This window comes from Dermochelys coriacea, chromosome 8 (genome assembly GCF_009764565.3).
Source record: "Dermochelys coriacea isolate rDerCor1 chromosome 8, rDerCor1.pri.v4, whole genome shotgun sequence".
Classification (NCBI taxonomy): Eukaryota; Metazoa; Chordata; order Testudines; family Dermochelyidae; genus Dermochelys; species Dermochelys coriacea.
Window position 1 is genome coordinate 12,528,743 of NC_050075.1, and position 20,368 is coordinate 12,549,110.

The window sequence follows — 20,368 nt, forward strand, 5'->3', positions numbered from 1 at the left end:
GCTAGGAGAGACAGAGATAACAGCTTGATCATCAGACCCCAGATGTTTTTAGTAGAGCCAATATATCTTCCTTTAGTTCTTAAGCTGCATACACTTGCTGTGAAAGTCACTGAGAAAGAATAAATACAACAAAGTGAAACAATGTCATTTGATGGAGTCACTTTCCTGACTCTAACGGATCTTTAAGGTTGGACAGCTTTGCCAGCTGTAAGTTACCTTGATTGAGTTTTCTTGTCTGGTTGCCAAAACAGTTATTTTACTGCACTGAGCTATCTAGCTACCGATGTAGTCAATTGTATCTATATTGGAGTAACATCTGGGAGCACTTTAAACCAAACCATTGGGAAGATCCTTTGTGCTGTTACGTGCATCAATAGCTACTGTACCAAAAGTGTACACCCAGAACTGGCTCTAGTGAACCATTCAAACTAAAAAAAAAATGGATGCATCAGTGTTGCCTTCCTTCCTGACTATTTACGTCACTAACAGTATTAATATCATTATTCAAGTGTCTGTGGCTTTTGCCAAAACAACAGCCTACAGAGCGCCCTTTACACAGGAAAGATTATCTGCACTACCTTAGAAATAAAACAAATCAAATGACACTGGATTTCTCCTTTGACAGATGGCAAGCAGCAGTTGTCAGAGACTGTGCCCCAAATGCAAACAGAAAATAATTAGCAAGCTCCGCTGACAGGACAACAATGAAAGGTACCTGATCCACAGCACCTACCAACGGACCTTGCACAAACTAACAATAAAAACATATTGATCCATCAAATCATTCATGAGCACAGAATGACAGTGGAACGAGCCTGGGCTCGGGGAGGCAGCAGTGTGACAAGCTGAATGAGCTGAGGCATTGGAGACTAGGGTAGCACACTGGATCTCACAATACTTATGACAAAAAGAAAAGGAGTACCGGTGGCACCTTAGAGACTAACAAATTTATTAGTTAATAATTAACTAATAAATTATTATTGTTATTATTATTGTTAATATTTAGTTAATAATTAATAATTAACTAATAAATTTGTTAGTCTCTAAGGTGCCACCGGTACTCCTTTTCTTTTTGCGAATACAGACTAACACGGCTGCTACTCTGAAACCAATACTTATGACAGTAACAGTACATAGTGATGATAATGTTACTATATAGCACAGGGGTGGCCAAACTGCAGCTCGCGAGACACATGCATCTCTTTTACAGTTAAAGTGCGGCTCGTGGAGCCCCCCACCCCACTCTCCACCTACCAAACTGGGGGGATGGGGGACTTGGGGCTTCTGCCTTGCAGTGCGATGGTGGGGCTAGGGGATCCTGCCCAGCAGGGAGGGGGGCCTAGGGGCTTCAGCCGCGCTCTTGCTGAAGGTCAACCCACAGGGCTGAAGCCTCTAGCCGCATTACCTTGCCACAGGGCAGAAGCCCCAAGCCCGGGCAGCTGCGTCTGGCTCTCAAACCTCTGAAGGTTTTCCACCAAATGCATCCAATGAAGTGAGCTGTAGCTCACGAAAGCTTATGCTCTAATAAATTTGTTAGTCTCTAAGGTGCCACAAGTAAACCTCTGAAGATTATTGTATACGGCTCAGAGGGTGTCATAAATATCAAGGGAAGGGTAAACACCTTTAAAATCCCTCCTGGCCAGAGGAAAAATCCTTTCACCTGTAAAGGGTTAAGAAACTAGGATAATCTCGCTGGCACCTGACCAAAATGACCAATGAGGAGACTTGTCTTTCTCTTGTCTTTGATACTTTCAAAGCTGGAGGGGGGGTGGGGAGAAACAAAAGCTCTCTCTGCCTGTGTGATGCTTTTGCAGGGGAAAGAACAGGAATGGAGTCTTAGAACTTTGTAAGTCATCTAGCTAGATATGCATTAGATTCTGTTTTGTTTAAATGGCTGATAAAATAAGCTGTGCTGAATGGAATGGATATTCCTGTTTTTGTGTCTTTTTGTAACTCAAGGTTTTGTCTAGAGGGATTCTCTATGTTTTGAATCTGATTACCCTGTAAGGTATTTACCATCCTGATTTTACAGAGATGATTCTTTTACTTTTTCTCCTACTAAAATTCTTCTTTTAAGAACTTGATTGCTTTTTCATTGTTCTTAAGATCCAAGGGTTTGGGTCTGTGTTCACCTATGCAAATTGACGAGGATTTTTATCAAGCCTTCCCCAGGAAAGGGGGTGTAGAGTTTGGGGAGGATTTTGGGGGGAAAGACGTTTCCAAGCGGGCTCTTTTCCCTGTTATATATTTGTTAGACGCTTGGTGGTGGCAGCAAAAAAGTCCAAGGGTAAAAGGTAAAATAGTTTGTACCTTGGGGAAGTTTTAATCTAAGCTGGTAAAAATAAGCTTAGGGGGTTTTCATGCAATTCCCCACATCTGTACCCTAGAGTTCAGAGTGGGGAAGGAACCTCGACAGAAGGTCAGTAAGTTTGGCCACCCTGGTATAGCACCTTTCATCCAAGTATCTCCAAGTACTTCGGAGGCAATGGGCCAAGTCCATCCCTAGATGTAAGTCCAGAGAAGCCAGTGGAGTTGCACCAGAGATGAATCTGACCTGTTAATACGTCTTCAAACCATTCTTGTGGAGTAGAGACAGGGAATATTTCATTCACCAATGAACTCCAGCCACCTCTAGCCATGGAATGCAACAGCTGTCTAACAGCTCACAGCAATGCTACACAACAGATTTAGGGCAGAAGGTGATGAAAAGGTAGTATCCAGCCGAACTTGAGGGGGGCATTTAGGGAAAGAGAATATAATTACCAAAGTTGAAATACAGTTAGGGCAACAGTGTTGACAAGGCTGTATTCTTACTAAAAGCTCCATGGGATCTTTAGTGACCACAAGTAGTAAGGACCTCAGCTTTAGGTCTCATCTGGAAGAGGGCATCTCCAGCATCACAACTGCCCTAGCACGATGCTGGGGCATTGGTTCAGTATTGACGCAGAGGGAAGAACATCACAGCTAGGCTCTTGGACAGTGCACATCAGACTCATTTCCATTTCCCCCAAAAAATGTTTTTGTAAGTTTTCAGCACGGCATGGTTCTCTATTTGACCAGAACAGGACTAACTGACTTATCTACTGCGGACTTTAGGAAATACATTTCCACAAATAGCTGTGGTTCTCCAGTAAATCTCTTTAGTGATCAAATGGTTTTCATTTTTCCCTAGCGTTCTGGGTTTGGCTTGGTGCAGAATCTGCAAAGACACTGGCCTCTTATCCATGCAGCAGGTCTGTCTCTTGGCACCTGATCTTTGTCCACTGTCAGGCGACTACCACTTACTAATGAAACCAGTGACATTTTATTCTATACCCAAACCAAAACCAAACCGAAAAGGGTTAAGGAGCTACCTAAATGGCAGATGACACCACAGCTCCTTTCCTGTAACCTTCAAAATCACTATTAAAGGACAATAATATCAAGAGATGTTGTCTTCAGAAGGCTGAACTGCTGCCAATCTATGGAGAACTGGCACAAAGCCCTCTCACAAAGGGGCACTGATAATCTCTGCCAATAAGGGTCCAATGCTTCACCAGTCCCTGTTTTAACCTGCCATGGGGGCTTGAGTCCGTCTTGGAAGCTGGCGTGTGCAGCATTCTCAGGAATTGCAGTACCTTCGGGATATGTAATCAGTATGTTTCCTTATACTTTGTTTTTTGGTTCAGCAATGTAAACAAAAAAATGCCAAGAGGATACAGCACTCTTTTTGGCACATTTTCACGTCTAGCCACAAGAACCACTATGAAGTCATGATTTCCCCTGAACAAAAAGTTGGAAAGCTGCTCAGACTATCCTCAGCTAGCGTGAACTGGCATTGCTTTATGGAGCTATGCTGATTTGATCTGGCCCACAATTTTTTAGAAGTAAAAACAAGGAGAAGATAGGGATGTGCATGAAGCAATATCAGCCAGGTGGAAACAAGTTCCTCCCAAACCATCCCCTTTGTTACATAACATTATGCTGATGATTCAACTGCCAACTTGTGTATGGCAAATTCTCGAGACGTATGGAGCCTGGTTGCACATGCCTAGTTAGGTGACTAGCTTACAATCTGCATGAACGTTTGTTTCGTTTGCACATGAAACTGCAGTAACTGTGTACACATTTGTGGACAAGAAGTCTCCATTTATTATAATGTGATCCTGCTTCCACGCATCAGTAGAGAAGAGCGATGAAACTGAAAAGGCCTCCTCTCCTTCCTAGTTCGAGATGAAGAAGTTTTTCTCCAGGTACAGTTCATTTAGTTGAAGATTGATCCTGCTTTGAGCAGGGGGTTGGACTAGATGACCTCCTGAGGTCCCTTCCAACCCTGATATTCTGAGATTTTATGATTCATCTTCCAGAGCCTTACTCTGTCAGGTCAGTGAAACCCGGTCAAACTGGCCAGTAAGAAAAGCTAACTGGAAGCCTGTGAAATTAGCTTCTTTTAATGCTTCATCTGTAACTGACCTGCGCACACCTTAACTATCTCATTCCTACCCTCAGGAGTTAGCGCTAAGGTCCAGATCTTCATTTCAATCAATGGAAGCTAGGCACCTGAATACCTTAGAAGACCTGGGCCTAAGTACTATAACAAACAGATTTTTTCTCTTTAAAGCTCTCACAAAATGGTAGTGGTGACAAAGATGGTTAGATTCCACCTGTATAAACAAGCACTGATTGAAAATTCATTACATAAATCTAAGGGCTTTGCAAACACAGGCCTTCATTCCTCTGATGAGAGCAGAGGATACAACGCTTATTTACCGCTACGGGTGAATCTGCTGCTTATTCATCCCTTAAGCCCTTCAATAAAGGCACCGTCTGCACATTCCTTTTCCTTTCAGCAGAGCTGTTCTGCAAGAGCTATGGTGGCACTGACAAACACTCCAGTGGCAATCTTATGAAGACTTGTAACCTGTGAGTTGTCAGCACATGAGACAACTGTGTTCCATTTCAGGTGACCTTAAATTCAAATCCGTTCAATCCAAAGGTTCTCACAGCTAACGTGTGATGCCTGCGCTAAGAGGATGAAGTCTCAGAGAATCTGAATCTTTTTGATGCTGCCAAGTCTATTTGACTCCTTTCGCTGCCCTTCCGTTCTTTGAAAGCAGTTGCCATTATGACACAATATCACCATCTGCGAGGGTGAATAAGCAGATCCACCCAGAGCCACCAAAAAAGAAGTGAATCAATGCTGGAGATTTAAAGCAATATGGTGAGATCTCATTTCAAGCTAAAAGGATTGCTTTTAAATAGCTCCCTTTAAAGTATTAAAACCATTGCAGTTGCATAAACACTACAGAGGCTTGCAGCTCTTTCTATTATTAAGACATACCACTGTTCCTCAACCGGCTGGTTACCCTCTGTCACTTATATATCATTGCTATGTCTGATGTTTAAGGGCCAAATCCCACCTCAGCACTGTGTAGTTAGACTTGGTGTAGGGATATACCGAGGAAGGAGTTTTTCCCAAGTTCCTGGAACCTGAGAGCTGTTCCATGGCTGCTACAGCAGCTGAGGTTGCACCGTGGCTTGGTGGGGGAAGCAATATCTAATGAGGTTGTGCAGCAGCAAATCCACCAGCCCTTCTGCTCTTCCCCTGGTTTACCCTCCCCCCACCAAGCCATGTGGGACTGGACTCTTAGGACTGCAGTGGTGCAGTCGTCTTGGCAAGGTTCCACAAACCCTGGTCCTCCACCATGCATAGAAGAACCACATCTGTTCTGCTGCAATCAGAACCCTCTGCACCTGCTGGGGAGGGATTCGCCACTACAGTCAGAGCAGGATCTCCTGGGGTCAGTGCCCTGACCTAGCAGAATCTTTTGTAACAGGGATGTTTTTCCATAGGACAAAATGAAAGCATGTAGTCCCTTCCATATAACATTGCTGTGGGAAGGGTAGGGAATAGGATATTTGCTGTAATCCACTGAGGTGTTACAGAATAGGTACAAAACAGGGATGTATACATTCTAAGTATTCTATTTTGTGAGCTGGTAGGGCTCAAATCAAGTGCAGTTCCTTGTAACACTGGAAAGAAAGCTATGTCTTCTGGCTTTCCAATGGTAGAAAGGTTTCATTCCTAGCCCCACTGGTATGTGAAATATTAATACAGCTGGCTTCTGACTTTAGAGCAGTGTCACTGTCAGTCCTTGTAATACAGAGTCACTATGGCACTGGCATCATGGTGAAGAAACAAGGCTTATTTTGATTTGCAGCATTTCATGTATTAAAACATTACAAACAACAACAATTGGTGGTAACTGATTGGCTCTTGTGCTCCCAGCTGTTACTTTTATTACCTGTTAGTGACTAAGAAAACTTGTTCCCAAACTAACAGACAAATTCTTCCCTCCAGTGCATGCACAGGGCTCTCAAGAGCAAAACCTGGCCCTGGGCTTCATTAAGCAGCATTACATACCTGAATACACGTTCCAGTGCACTCCTTGCAGAGACTGCAGGACAAAGCCCATCTGCTTGCTGGGATATGCGAGATCTTTGTAATGGGTTCCATTTTTTCTGGGCATCCGATGCTAACCTAGTCACGACACAGAGTACGTGTGTTTGTACCACTTACCACATGCATCTTCCCTGGGATAATGCAAAGCTTGATTCCCTGCGGTGGCTACAATGAGAGGAGGATTTTCTAAAAGCCGTCTCTACCATCACCCATCATTTGCAAAAACTCAGCTATGAAGATGAACAAAATGGCAGGAACATGGAGGGTAAGGCCAAATACAACCTCTGAGCTAAATCCTCTCTCCTGTGTGTTGTTATAGATGGTGAACTGGCATGTGCGCTTAGTGTGACCGAACCCAGCTAGAGGCTGGGTGTGTCTGCTCTCCCTGGCAAAGTGCAACAGGGCTGGACTGTCCCCTAACAATCCAGCCTGCGTGAAGGGCAGCATGTACCTGAGCTGCCCCAGGAGCGGGGCAGGCAGACGACTGTGATCCTGAGCGTCCCAATCTGTTGCTGCTCCCTTTCTCTGGGGGAAAGTAACTGAGGCAAAGCCTTTGAGCTGGTGCAGCTAACTTCCCCCTGTACTGGCTCCTGGGCCTCAGCTGGCGTGCTAGGGGCATGTGGATCTGAAGTGCATCTATTCCCCAACCACCCACTCCCCACACACTGTGCAGTAGGTGGCATGGGAGCCGGACAGTGGCTGCTCTCCTTCCCACATAAGCTCTGACATGGGGGTGAGCCACAAAGATGAATAAGGGAGCTCTTTATGCACCCTCGGGCCCCCGGACTGCCAGGTAACCGGGCTTACAGTTGAGCCCAAAGCGATTTAGCCTAAATTCTTCTTCAAAGAATTCCACATACCCATTGCTGTATTGTTCCTTATGTATCCACCTACATTGTACTCTTACTTCACGTTAGTCTTTATTTTTCTACTAAATGTGGATGCCGGTACATGTATGACTCCATGCTGTTCTACTGGCTTGCCACGCTGAAGGACTAGGAAATACCACTAAATCATTGCTCCAAATCACCTCCCTTGCAGGAATACATGTGCTGCATGCAGGCAGAGTGCCATGCATGCATGCACTGTATGTGCACCCAAGTCATCTATCACTGTAATAAAAAAGTTCACTGTAATAAAAAGACCCTATTATATAGCCCTCCTGGTAAAGGATTGCTCAGTAATGTGGTGAGATTAACACTGCAGCTGCAATATAAACAAGAATGACATTCCCCAGGGGATACAAGCAGAAAGGGTAGGTACAGATAGCAGGATGGCAGGTACCTGCTGTTGGTTCACTATCCCATGCCTTGGTACCTTTGTTCTTATATTGCCCAGACTTTATGAAAACAGCTTGGAACTGCTGCACAGAACATGAGTGAAAGGTCTGAGATCAGTGCTGGAAATCACCAGGGCTCTGGTTTCCAAAGGTTTATGTATAAGTAGGTTCAGGTAGTTTCAAAGGAATATGGGCTCCTTTGAAAATGCCAGTCCAAGTTACCTGCCCCTTACTACTGAAAGCTTGAAACGAGTGATAATAGTGCAGGGTTGTTGACTGTACTGGGCACGCTAAGTCCAACCACAATCCACATCCAAGCTCATCCCACCCACATCTGGAGAACACATTGAATAAAGTCTTACTTCTGGGATCCATAAGGCACAGCTAACGTGGACCCATTTTGTCCCGCTCCGGGTGGGTTTCAAAGCTCCTCCTCTCTTCGGGCAAAGTAAACACTTTGGCTGAACTCCAAGGGCACAGGTTCGACAAAGCCAGTTCCCAAGGGGAACTTTTAGGATTCCATAGCAAGCCTGTGCAAACACAAGAAACATTGCATTAGCTATACCACATATTCCTCTGGAAGGGCACCCCACCAATACACTTCCGTATTTATTCATTTACTTGCACATTTTTATATGGGTGGCTTAATGCCATGGCATCTGGATATTGTCATAACAATTAAAAGCAGACATGAATCAATCAGCGACAACTGGTTTAAATCTATCTATCTATCGGATTTGTACTGATGCTCTGCCCCTAGAGATATGCCCTGTAGTTTAATTAAAGGCCTGAATACCCAAGTGTGTTTGCATCATGCCAGGCAGCAGCAGCGAAGGCTTTCCAGTGCTGCTCTGCTAACGGGCCTTCCACATGTTCTTGAAAGACTTGTTCTCTCACAGGCTTTGATTTCTCTGCTGAGATCATCAATGGAGGGGGCAAGTGAAGACAACAGACTCTGAAAAGTGGACATCTGTCCAGCAGGCACTGGACTGAGACCACAGGCTCACATCACGCAGGTTACCAAACAGCTACCAGAATAGCAATAGCTTTCAGTCCTTTCCAAGTCTGGGTCCTATTCAGATCAGTGACCTAGAGATGGAAGGTTTGCTCTCTTATTAACAGTCCTCTGAATAAGACATTTTAAAGTTTAAAGGTAATATAAAACCAGCTATGCTAGGACTGGCAGCATTCATTTCACTGATCTCCCACATGTCAGTCGGTGATGTTGTGCTAAGACAACCTGCCCTCCCTCAGATAAGCTAGAATATGGCTTTTGCAGGTCCTCCACCCGACCCTCTGCCACTCAATCAGCTGCATATACTTAACAGAAAGATATAGCCAAGCTCTAATCCGAGCAGCATCAGAATTCACAAGGTATCCTAGGTACTGTGCTTTCCCTTCTGGTGGTTGAGAGGTGTAGTTGGCTTGTAGGTTAGTATGTCAATCATTCCAATTACTTCAGTGCCTTTTAAGAAAATCCAATATCCTCTTTCTCACTTCCATACTCATTCATCCTGGAAGCACAGCGTTTGAAGAGCATGGATTTCATTGGTCAGAGATACAGTAAGAACAAACTCTTAAAGAGAGAGGAATTCCCACTCAACTGCTTTTTATGTCCATCCTCCTGACATTCCTGTTTCTGCAAAAGGCACAGCAGCAACATCACTGAATACCCATTTATGAGCTGCACACTGTCTCTTGCTTGGAGGTCTGAAAAGGAGCTAACTGCAAAATCTTCAAATGAAAATATATTTTCCTTGCAAAGTGGATGTCAGCACTTCTTCGAGATCTCCACCTGAGATCAGCCTGACGGGGAAATGTACAAAAGCGCTCCGAGGTGCACAGACCAAGATCAGCTCATTCCATCTTCCCATCTTATCGAAGTCTCTGTCTCTCATTTTTAGAGGGTTCATAAAATCTGACGGCGCTCAGAAAATGATGGTGACCTGCTTTGCAGGCAGGATCAGCACTTGGTAGGTAAGATACACAGGGCGAGACAGGCCATCTGCTCAGCCTGCCTGCCTGCTGTGATGGGCCATGCAGCAGGAACCAGATGCTGCTCTTTCCAGAGGAAACACAGCCCACCATGACAACTCCTTCGTTATTGTGGAGTGTAACCATGTTCTCTCATGGGAGTGGGGAAATCACAGCCCGTTAGCACTGTGTCAGAATTCAAAGAGAGGTTAGAAATGTGTGCTGAGGGAGGCAGAGGGACAGGGGATTAGGTCAGGAATAGACTCATAGGGCCCGCTACCGTGATGTACACACTGTGTAACCTTGTTGCCTGCAGTGTGAGTCAGGCCAGAAATTAGCTTAGAGTTAGTGTAGAGGTCTGGCAGGAGACTTAGCTGATAATTTAAGACCTGATTCAAAGCCCACTGAAGTCAATGGAAAGGCTCAAATTGACTTCAGTGGCAGGGGATCAGTTCGTTAGTGTCTAATTCTGCAGCCTCTCCCTGTGGAAGAAGCTCCTGCCCACATGAGTAGACCAACTGGACTCTAGGAAGCCCCTATGGCTACTTGCATGAGTAAATGCTACTTAGCTGCCACATTCTGCTTTCAGGTGGCAGTGGCCATATACACTGAAGAGCAAAATCCTCCCTGATGTTGGCCTCCACACCTCTGTTGCACGGGAAAGGGGCGCTGCCTCCATGCCTGTGTTATATGGGCAAGGTGCGCTGCCTCCACGCCTGTGTTATATGGGCAAGGTACACTGTTTCCACACCTGTGTGATACGGGGAAGGTGCACTGTTTCCACGCATATGTTGCATGGGGAAGCTGCGCTGTATCCATGCCTGTATTATACGGGGAAATTGTGTGGCCTCCACGCCTGTGTTATATGGGGAAGTCGTGCGGCCTCCACGCCTGTGTTATACGGGGAAGTCGTGTGGCCTCCACGCCTGTGCTATACGGGGAAGGTGCGCTGTCTCCATGCCTGTGTTGCATGGGGAAGGTGTGCTGTCTCCATGCCTGTGTTGCACAGGAAAGGCGTGCTGTCTCCATGCCTGTGTTGCATGGGGAAAGGTGTGCTGTCTCCATGCCTGTGTTGCATGTTTCCTTGCCTGTGTTGCACAGGGAAGGTGCGCTACTTCCATGCCTGGATTTTCCACCATAGGTTTGTGATGAAAATTCTGAATCATCTTGATATTCTGCAGAAACTGTTTCACTGATGAAAACCATCCAAAACAGCCGCCTACATCGACAACAAATATCTTGAAAGCTCCCCCACTTCCCAGAAGCTATGATGCAAATACTGCCAGCAAATATCAGCACCAGACCCATTTATGGAGAGATACCTTCAAATACTGTATATAACAGAATCTAAAGAGGTATCCTTTGTTTACACTGGATGCCTCAAACTCAGATAATCAATATCTATCTGATGGCTGACCTGATATTTGTGGACCTAACTAATTTTCTTTCCCTTGAAGTGACAGTGGGTAAAATTTTCAAAAGTACAGATGTGATTTAAGAGCCTAAGTTCCATAGAAACTCAGTGGGATTTAGGTTGTTAAGTCACTTAGGTGCTCCTGAAAATTTTACTCAATTTGGCTTTTTTTTAATAGAAAAATTGGCCTCTCTAGAGTATGTGAGCATACACACACCCACTCACACAGACACCTTCCTGCACAAAATGGCATGCACACAGACATACAAATGAGTGCACAAGACACTATCATATTTATTCCTTCCTCGCAGCAAGTACTTGGAGCGTTAATACTCAATTCTACGAAACAAATATTCAGGCAAAAAAAAAAAAATCCAATCCAATCCAATCCTGCATTCTGACAACAGGCTGGGCTATAAACCCTGCCATGTGAGAGAATGTTACTGAAGCTGGGTGGTTGCTTATACACACAATCCAATGCTATAAGATCAGCGCCACAGAAGAGAAATGTGAGGAGAAACCTATCGGTCCATCCTTCTGGCAAATGCAGAGTGTCCAATCCTGCAATAAGCATACCTCAAGTGATGCATAACAGAGACCCTCTGTAGCCACATCTATATTCTGGGCACTTGTGGTCATTAAAGCTCCTATGGGAGCACTTTAATGGGGAGAGAGAAAGAGAGCTTTAAAGGCACATTAAATGGAAAGGGTGGGGTGAAAAAATAGCAAAGAATGGGAGGTAGTGGACAAAACAAGAAGACAAGAGACCGCGGAATAAAGTTAGGGAAAGGCACAGCCTACAATAAATAGCAATGAATACGGACAAACACAGGGCAGGGAAAGAAAGAAGATAGACAAATATCAGATGAGCAGAGAGTCTGCGAACCCCTCTTTCGCTCTTTGGATGTGCCAGGCATGGTGTCATGAGGCAAAGCGTGTCCCACTATCAACCTAGGGATGTGCACTGTGCACCATGCACTTGTGAGGTTTGCTGCATCACAACCAAATCATGGCACCTTTACTCGTGTTTTCCTCAGTCTTTACTCAGACAAAGCCCTGCAGGATTCCAAGGAAGACTTACTAAGTCAAAGCTGAGAGCCAGCTGCTGTTTGGCCCATAGGCAACATATGGGGCAGTGGTGCAAGGAACCTTCCCTCCTAATGCATGACCCAGGGAAGGACTAGGCGGAACTACAATCCCTCTGCTCCCTCCCTACTCTCTGGAGAAGAGCAGAGAGAGTGCCAGAGCACTTGTAAATGGGCAGGGAGGTGAGGAGGAGAACGTGCAATGATTTGACCCTTCCATAGCAGCCTGATTTTCATTCCATAAGGCAGTGCTTCTCAGTCTCTCCAGACTACTGTACCCCTTTCAGGAGTCTGATTTCAGCTCTGGGCAGCAGGACTTGGGATTCAGCATGTATCTTAGCTCCGTGGGGCCCCTGCCTGCCACTCTTAATGCCAGCCCTGCACTAGCGACCTCCCTAAACCCATCCCACATTCCTCCTGTGGGTCACCACCCCCAGGTCAAAAAACTCTAATATAATATATAGAGCTGTATAAACAAGTAACTGTCTGTATGAAATTTTAGTTTGCACTGACTTCGCTAATGCTTTTTATGTAGCCTGTTGTAAAACTAGGCAAATATCTAGATGAGCTGACATCCTCCTGGAAGACCACTGCGTACCCCCAGGGGTACATGTACCCCTGCCTGAGACCCCCTGACATAAGGGGAGCCATACCGACTGTGTCCACTCCTTTGTGTTCCTTGGGCTCTGCATTCCCGTTAAGGCACAATGTCTCTCGGGTATGTGTTCTGGGCTGCTGTAGCTCCGTACTGCCCCGATGCAGGGCTGTACACCCTAACCCCAAGTAAGGACCAAAGAATTTCACCCCCGGCACAGCCATTTAAGAAAAGGTAGCAAATCTCCAGGGCACCCCTGAAAGTTTATCTGAGGTGCAGAGGTGGGGTGAAGCACTCTGGTCACAACAGGAATGGCAGAGAGTGCCCAAGCCAGTAGCATGCGTTGCTATTTCAGACTTTCAATGTCAAGCCAGTGTTTGTTCTAGCTAATCAAAGGCCAGATACACGCATCAGGCTGAAAGGCGCTGACAGCGCTGGCCCACGTACGACCAGACGTCATTCACCTGGTGCACACAGACATTGCATTTGTCACAGAAAACCATCTCGTTGCCATCCTCTCCCTCCGGGGACCGGCACACGTCACACACCACGTCCTCATCGTACTCAATGCCCAGGCCCTCCTCTGTCTCAATGGCAATGTTCATGTTCTCGTAGCACATCGTCTCCAGCTCCTCCAGCACTCTCTCCAAGGTGATCTCATCCAGCTGTGGCTTTTCTGAAAGGCAAGAGGCAGAGTAATGACACTGACGCTTCACAATTAAACCAACCTCGCTTCTTAAAAACAAAGGGCCACCCAGCCCTGCTGTCCCTAGAACATTTTGCCTGCTGAGTTGGAGCATGTAGAGCCCTCCGTCTGGAGAGTCCTTGCACAAAGCTGTATTTCACAAAGGAGACACTTTAGGCTTTAACTTAAGAGGCGAATTCATGACAATGATAAGATCTGTGATTCAGAAAACTGCTGCTTCTAACTATGGATACAGTTTATGTTTCAAAATATTGCTGTTGGCAGAGGGGAAAAAACGCCATTCAGCTGAACCAATGCGGATAATTAGGTCTGACAGTTTAAATGTTCAAGGAGACAAGTCTTCCAAAGATGCTTGCTGCAGGAAGGGCTCAGACAAGCTTTGGCAATGCAAAGTCAATGCTTTATTTGTTAAAACTGTGAAAATTGACCCTTTAAAGACTAGGACTTTAAATCTGGAGACAAATCTGAAATTGAGGGTAATGTTCTTTGTTTCTGGTCAGTACAAGTACAGTCAGAAGGTCAGTTATAGGGGGAGGTTTGGGCTTGTATCTGTTGTCTCACTTTTTATTCTCATTGTACTAGCACCTCTAGTGACAACTAGTGGTGAGGATGCTACCACCAGAGGCTTATCCTCAGTGACCACCCCTAACATGGGGATGATTCCACTTTTCCATAGTGGCCATGACATATCCATAATCACTGTTACCGTTGGGTTGCTACCCCAGTAGCTTGTTGACAGTGAAATGTTGCCATTGCTGAATAGTGTTCCAATGAACTCAGTCTCTCACCATCTTCCACTTCAGGTGCTTCTTTGTAGGCCAGTTCCTATCATTGCACTGAAGTCAGTAAGAGTTCAGCTCGCTGATCAATGGCAGGACACGGCCCTCAATCTTCATGGAAAGTCTAACTACAGAGTAACTGTAGTTCACCTTCACCACTGCAAGGGAGTCTCATTGGAAGGTTCTGAAAACTCTGTATTTGCAAACAATCCTGCTGCTCCCCCACAGAATGCTAAGGATATTTCCATGAAATGCAGATTTTTTTTGCTTAGGAATTCATCTTCTCCTGTTTCTCCCCTCACCTGTTTGTAAGATCATAATTGTCTGCACAAAAACTAGGATTCAGAGTAGCAGCTGTGTTAGTCTGTATTCGCAAAAAGAAAAGGAGTACTTAGTCTCTAAGGTGCCACAAGTACTCCTTTTCTTTTAATAACTAGGATGTTACAAACAGCATTTGGTCACTTCAGGTAATGAAAGAAAGAAGAAAAAGCAAAATTAAAAAAACATCCACACAGTCTATGTGATGTTTTCCATGAGGCAGGAGAACACAGAATTATAACAAAACCAACACACACAGGTCAGGAATATTTCTCAGTGGTAAGGAGAAGGTGATTTCCAACTAAACGCTGAAGAACTACAGTAGTAATTTAAGCTTTGAACTTTAGTGGGCTAGATTATTTAATATATAATAATGATCAGATGGGGGGACCTGTCATATGTACAAAGGCAACAGAGGAACTTGACTTGTGATGCTTCAGTATACCAGGATTCCTTTATTTAAAAAACAAAACAAAACACTGCAATTTGCAACAATTATAGTAACAAACCACTGCAGTTTACAGCGAAGTAGCTACAGTGGTTTGGACCATTACTGTAGATTACTGCAGAGTACTTGATATAGAGGTTTTCTACCTTCCCTGCTGCTGGGCAGCAGAGGAACAATTCTTGATTTATAAACAGTAAAGGGAAAAAGACGAAGATAAATTCATGTTAAAAAGTTAAGTGGCTGTATGGTGCACAGATTTTGTATACTGAACTAACATGGAGCCAAATCCCGAAGTTCTCACCCAGGGCTAAATTCTGAGCCCACTGAAGCCAGTGGCAAAGCTTCCAGGAATATCATCAGGACCAGGATGCAGCCCCATGTCCTCAGGCAAAACTCCTAATGGCTTCCAGGGGAGTTTTGCTGATAAGGCCTGCAGGATATGTTCCTTTTGCACAAAGTCCTAAAGACCCAATAACATGCTGGAAAAAAAAAACCTTAGGCAAGGAGGGCACATAGATTCATAGATACTAAGGTCAGAAGGGACCATTCTGATCATCTAGTACGACCTCCTGCACAATGCAGGCCACAGAATCTCACCCACCCACTCCTACGAAAAACCTCACCTATGTCTGAGCTATTGAAGTCCTCAAATCGTGGTTTAAAGACTTCAAGGAGCAGAGAAGCCTCCCTCAAGTGACCCGTGCCCCATGCTACAGAGGAAGGCGAAAAACCTCCAGGGCCTCTCCAATCTGCCCTGGAGGAAAATTCCTTCCCGACCCCAAATATGGCAATCAGCTAAACCCTGAGCATATGGGCAAGATTCACCAGCCAGATACTACAGAAAATTCTTTCCCGGGTAACTCAGATCCCATCCATCTAATATCCCATCTCAGGGGATTAGACCTATTTACCCTGAATATTTAAAGATCAATTAATTACCAAAATCACATTATCCCATCATAACATCTCCTCCACATGTAGGGAGAAGTAGGCAAACAAACAGGCTTGAATTAATACGCAAACTAGATAGCATTAACTTGGGTTTGAACAGAGACTGGGAATGGCTGGGTCATTACACATATTGAATCTATTTCCCCATGTTAAGTATCCTCACACCTTCTTGTCAACTGTCTGAATAAGCTTCCTTGATTATCACTACAAAAGTTTTTTTCTCCTGCTGGTAATAGCTCCTCTTAATTGAGCCTCTTACAGTTGGTATGTATATTTCCACCTTTTCATGTTCTTTGTATGCATATATATATCTTCTTACTATATGTTCCATTCTATGCGTCCGATGAAGTGTGCTCTAGCCCATGAAAGCTTATGCTCAAATAAATTTGTTAGTCTCTAAGGTGCCAAAAGTACTCCTGTTCTTTTTGCGGATACAGACCAACATGGCTGCTACTCTGAAACAGGCCACTGTCTGGCTTTTTAAGTTCTTCTCCCATGCTCTTCCATTGACAGGGTTTACTTTGGTTTGACAAGTTTATGCAAACTTCTGGATTGCCATTTCACATGTCTGTGACAATCTGAGCTACAGTCTAAGCCAGTCAACCCCATTCTCTAACAGGGCCCTTTCAAGCGCTTGAGTTGTTATGCCACAACATGCAAAGAAGCCTGACATTACCTGTTTTATTGCGAGCAAGCCCAATGGATGCACGAGATCATTTCAGAGCCCAAATCTGGCACATGGTGCCTCACAGGCATTTGGAGAGCTGCAGTGACGACCCATCACTCTCACAGATCTTGGGAGACAGGCTTACAGACAGCCCCCCAACCTGAAACAAATACTCACCAGCAACCACACACCACACAACAGAACCACTAACCCAGGAACCTATCCTTGCAACAAAGCCCGTTGCCAACTGTGTCCACAAATCTATTCAGGGGACACCATCATAGGGCCTAATCACATCAGTCACACTATCAGAGGCTCGTTCACCTGCGCATCTACCAATGTGATATATGCCATCATGTGCCAGCAATGCCCCTCTGCCATGTACATTGGCCAAACAGGACAGTCTCTACATAAAAGAATAAATGGACACAAATCAGACGTCAAGAATTATAACATTCAAAAATCAGTCGGAGAACACTTCAATCTCTCTGGTCACTCGATTATAGACCTAAGAGTGGCTATTCTTCAACAAAAAAACTTCAAAAACAGACTCCAACGAGAGACTGAGGAATTGGAATTAATTTGCAAACTGGATACAATTAACTTAGGCTTGAATAGAGACTGGGAGTGGATGGGTCATTACACAAAGTAAAACTATTTCCCCATGTTATCCCCCCCTCCCCCACTGTTCCTCAGACGTTCTTGTCAACTGCTGGAAATGGCCCATCTTGATTATCACTACAAAAGGTTTTCTCCCCCCCCCCCCCCGCTCTCCTGCTGGTAATAGCTCATCTTAAGTGATCACTGTCCTTACAGTGTGTATGGTAATACCCATTGTTTCATGTTGTCTGTGTATACAAATCTCCCCACTGTATTTTCAACTGAATGCATGCGATGAAGTGAGCTATAGCTCCTGAAAGCTTATGCTCAAATAAATGTGTTAGTCTCTAAGGTGCCACAAGTACTCCTTTTCTTTTTGTAACTATTTCAAGCACCCTTCCTTGGCAATCTGGTTCAAGACGCCTCATGCTTCAGAGCTTAGATGTTGCCATTACCTTAGGTTGGGAGTTGCACCACCACCGGGGAGAGCCAAATGAATGTGCCATCCTTAAGGATGGTGCAGCCTACTTCTCCAGTGCAGGGAGAGTGCGATGTGTGAAAAGCTGCCCCATTAATTTTACTTTGGCAGGGTCCCTTTAGGAACAGACCATTTGAACAATTTTGTTATTGGAGCAAATATTTCAGCCTCTGTTTTTCACTCTTTCGGAAATGAAAGTCACTATTAAAATCTCTTTCTGTTCCTTGGGGAGAGAAGCAGAAGAGTTTTCTGCATACCGCACCTGACAGAGCCAGCTTGCTGAGTCTAGAGCAGCCTCTGAGCAGATAAGAAATGACTATGAAGAGTGTGGTTGTTTGCAATTCCTGAAGTAGGAGAAAGAGGGAATGTGGTTTCCATAGGAAATCTAAAACTGACCCAAACTCCAGATTACACTGGCACCTGGAGAGTACCCATTACACTCCAAGTGGAAACAAACTTCTCATAATTGCAACTCTATATTCCTCTGCCATCTGTTACAGCCCATTTTCCTATGCAAGGTTGTACATTTTTAATTGATAGTGATACCCTGTCGCTGCCAGCCTAACCCACAGGAAAGGTAATGTCGATGTCAAACTGCTCCCAGCTCACTGCTTAAAAACCAAATGTACTACTTAGCTTTGAAAGTGAGTCTGACTTCAGTGGAGCTTGGACATGCATTCAGGAGCAGAATTCAGCCTGTGAACGGCATGTAGAATTTACAAGCAACACCTGTAATGAATGAGCACTCGCTCATCACTTTTTTAAATGTTTCCTTTTTTAGATGGCATATCTATGAATCATGCATAAACAAACATACATTTTGGAACTCCTGAGGGCATTCTGTGCCAAAAAATAAAAAATTCTATGCCAAAAAGTTAAAAATTCTGCACACAATGTTTTAAAATTCTGCAAATTTTATTGGTCAATAAATAAATGGAGAGGCTCCAGCAAGGCAGTGGGGAGCACAGGCCACTGGCTGCATGAAGGTGGGAGATCACCCTGCAGCCCTCCCAGCCCCACCCCTGGGACACAGACTCAGTGGTGAGGCTGCGCCTGACCCTGACACAACACAAGGCCTGGACCTGCACCAGAAACACCCTGGAGACTTGCCCCCCTGTGCCAGGTGCACCAGGTGTGGGGCAGGAAGGCTCAAGAAGGCAGGATCCAAGTATGAAGGGGCTCAGTGTGGGGGAATCCAGTTGTGGGGTGAGAGGGTTCTGTGCGGGACAATCTGGGTGTAGGCAGCTCAGTGGGGGGGTCTAGGTATGAGGGATCTGGATGCACAGAGGTTCGTTGTGGGGCTTTCAGGTGTAGGTGCAATGGGACTCTGCAGGGGCTTCCAGGTGAAGGTTGTTGGAGCTTAGCAGGGCAGTCTGGGTGCTGGGGGAGTTGGGCTTGGTGGGGTGGGAGTCTTGGTGCAGCCAACTGGGGGTCAGTGGAATGGGGTCTGGATGTGGGGGCTCAGGGTGGGCTCATTAGTGTGAGGGTTTGAGTGCAAGGAGCTCAGTGGGGGGTGGTGTGGGTGCAGGGGTGGGGGCCTGGAGGCAGAGGGTCTGGGTGCAGGGGATCTCCAGATGCAGGGATTGAGGCTCAGTGGTGTGGGGTTTGGGTATGGAGGGCATGGGGGTTCTGGATGTATGGGGTGAGGCTTGGCAGCAGTGTCTGGGTATGGGAGGTCCGGATGCACCGGGGTTGGATGAATGGAAGAACAGCTCCCCATACAGTGATCCCTCTTCCTGCAGCTGAGGAGCGATGGGGGAAGGAAGCAGGGGAGTATGATGAATTTCCTGCAGCTAGGGGAGGTTTCTGGGGGTGGGTCTGATACAGCCCCAGCCACTCCTTGCAGGGGAAGAGGAAGTCCTGCCCTCTCCTGCCTCCAGCCCAATTGGGACTGGCAGCTGATCCCGGCTCAGGGTAGGAGCCACTGGCTGGGATGTCTCCAGCCCTGCAGAGATTCACTGCTCTGCCGGATGCTCTGGGTGCCTGAATGGACGTATCTGCTAGGGAGTGGTGCGTGACCACTCTTGCAGCTTCCCTTTGCTTCCCTGTCAGAAAGTCATTTTTCTGCGGCGAAGCAAAGATATCTGTAGGGGACATGAATTCTGCATGTATGCATTGGCGCAGAATTCCCACAGGATTAATTCTGTATAGATGTAATTACATGAAGAATTAGTTTGCCAAGCTCTATTCAGAATACCGTGGAGTCTACTGAAGTGACAGTTGTATTTGATGAGTACAAAGCAATTAATGGTTTATGAATCACTAAACAATGGTGCCTAAGAGTGAAGTTCTTTTTCCTTTTATGCCCCGTTTATCTTCTTTTGCATCATATAAAGTTGTCACTATTGAACTCCATTCATAAAATTGTCTTTTTGGCAGAGAAAGTTGCTATCTGTATTGAGTGTCTAGCAAAAAAACAAAAAATACCCAACCAAAATATCCCATGCTGTATGCAATATTGATACTGTTATTTTCAATATGGCATGATGAAAAAGGAGAAAGTTTCTGATTTTGGTGACACTGAATAAGTCCAATGAAGTCCATGGAGTTATTCCATATTTACGCACATAATTACTGAGATCAGAATTAGGTTTTTGGATTCCAAACATAACTCAAGAGAAAGAGTTTTTTA

The 20,368-nt window shown here is 45.2% G+C and overlaps 1 protein-coding gene across 7 annotated transcripts in view; it reads right to left on the bottom strand.

Moving 5' to 3' along the window:
• JADE2 (jade family PHD finger 2) overlaps positions 1–20,368 on the bottom strand; it is a 167,908-nt gene that overhangs the window by 46,451 nt on the left and 101,089 nt on the right. For all 7 annotated transcript variants that reach the window (XM_043490812.1, XM_038412220.2, XM_038412219.2 and 4 more), the window contains 3 exons: positions 13,254–13,465; positions 8,084–8,251; positions 6,404–6,520 (listed from right to left, as the gene is read on the bottom strand). In XM_043490812.1, coding sequence (XP_043346747.1) covers positions 6,404–6,520; positions 8,084–8,251; positions 13,254–13,465 — 497 coding nt within the window. The remainder of the gene's footprint in view (positions 1–6,403; positions 6,521–8,083; positions 8,252–13,253; positions 13,466–20,368) is intronic.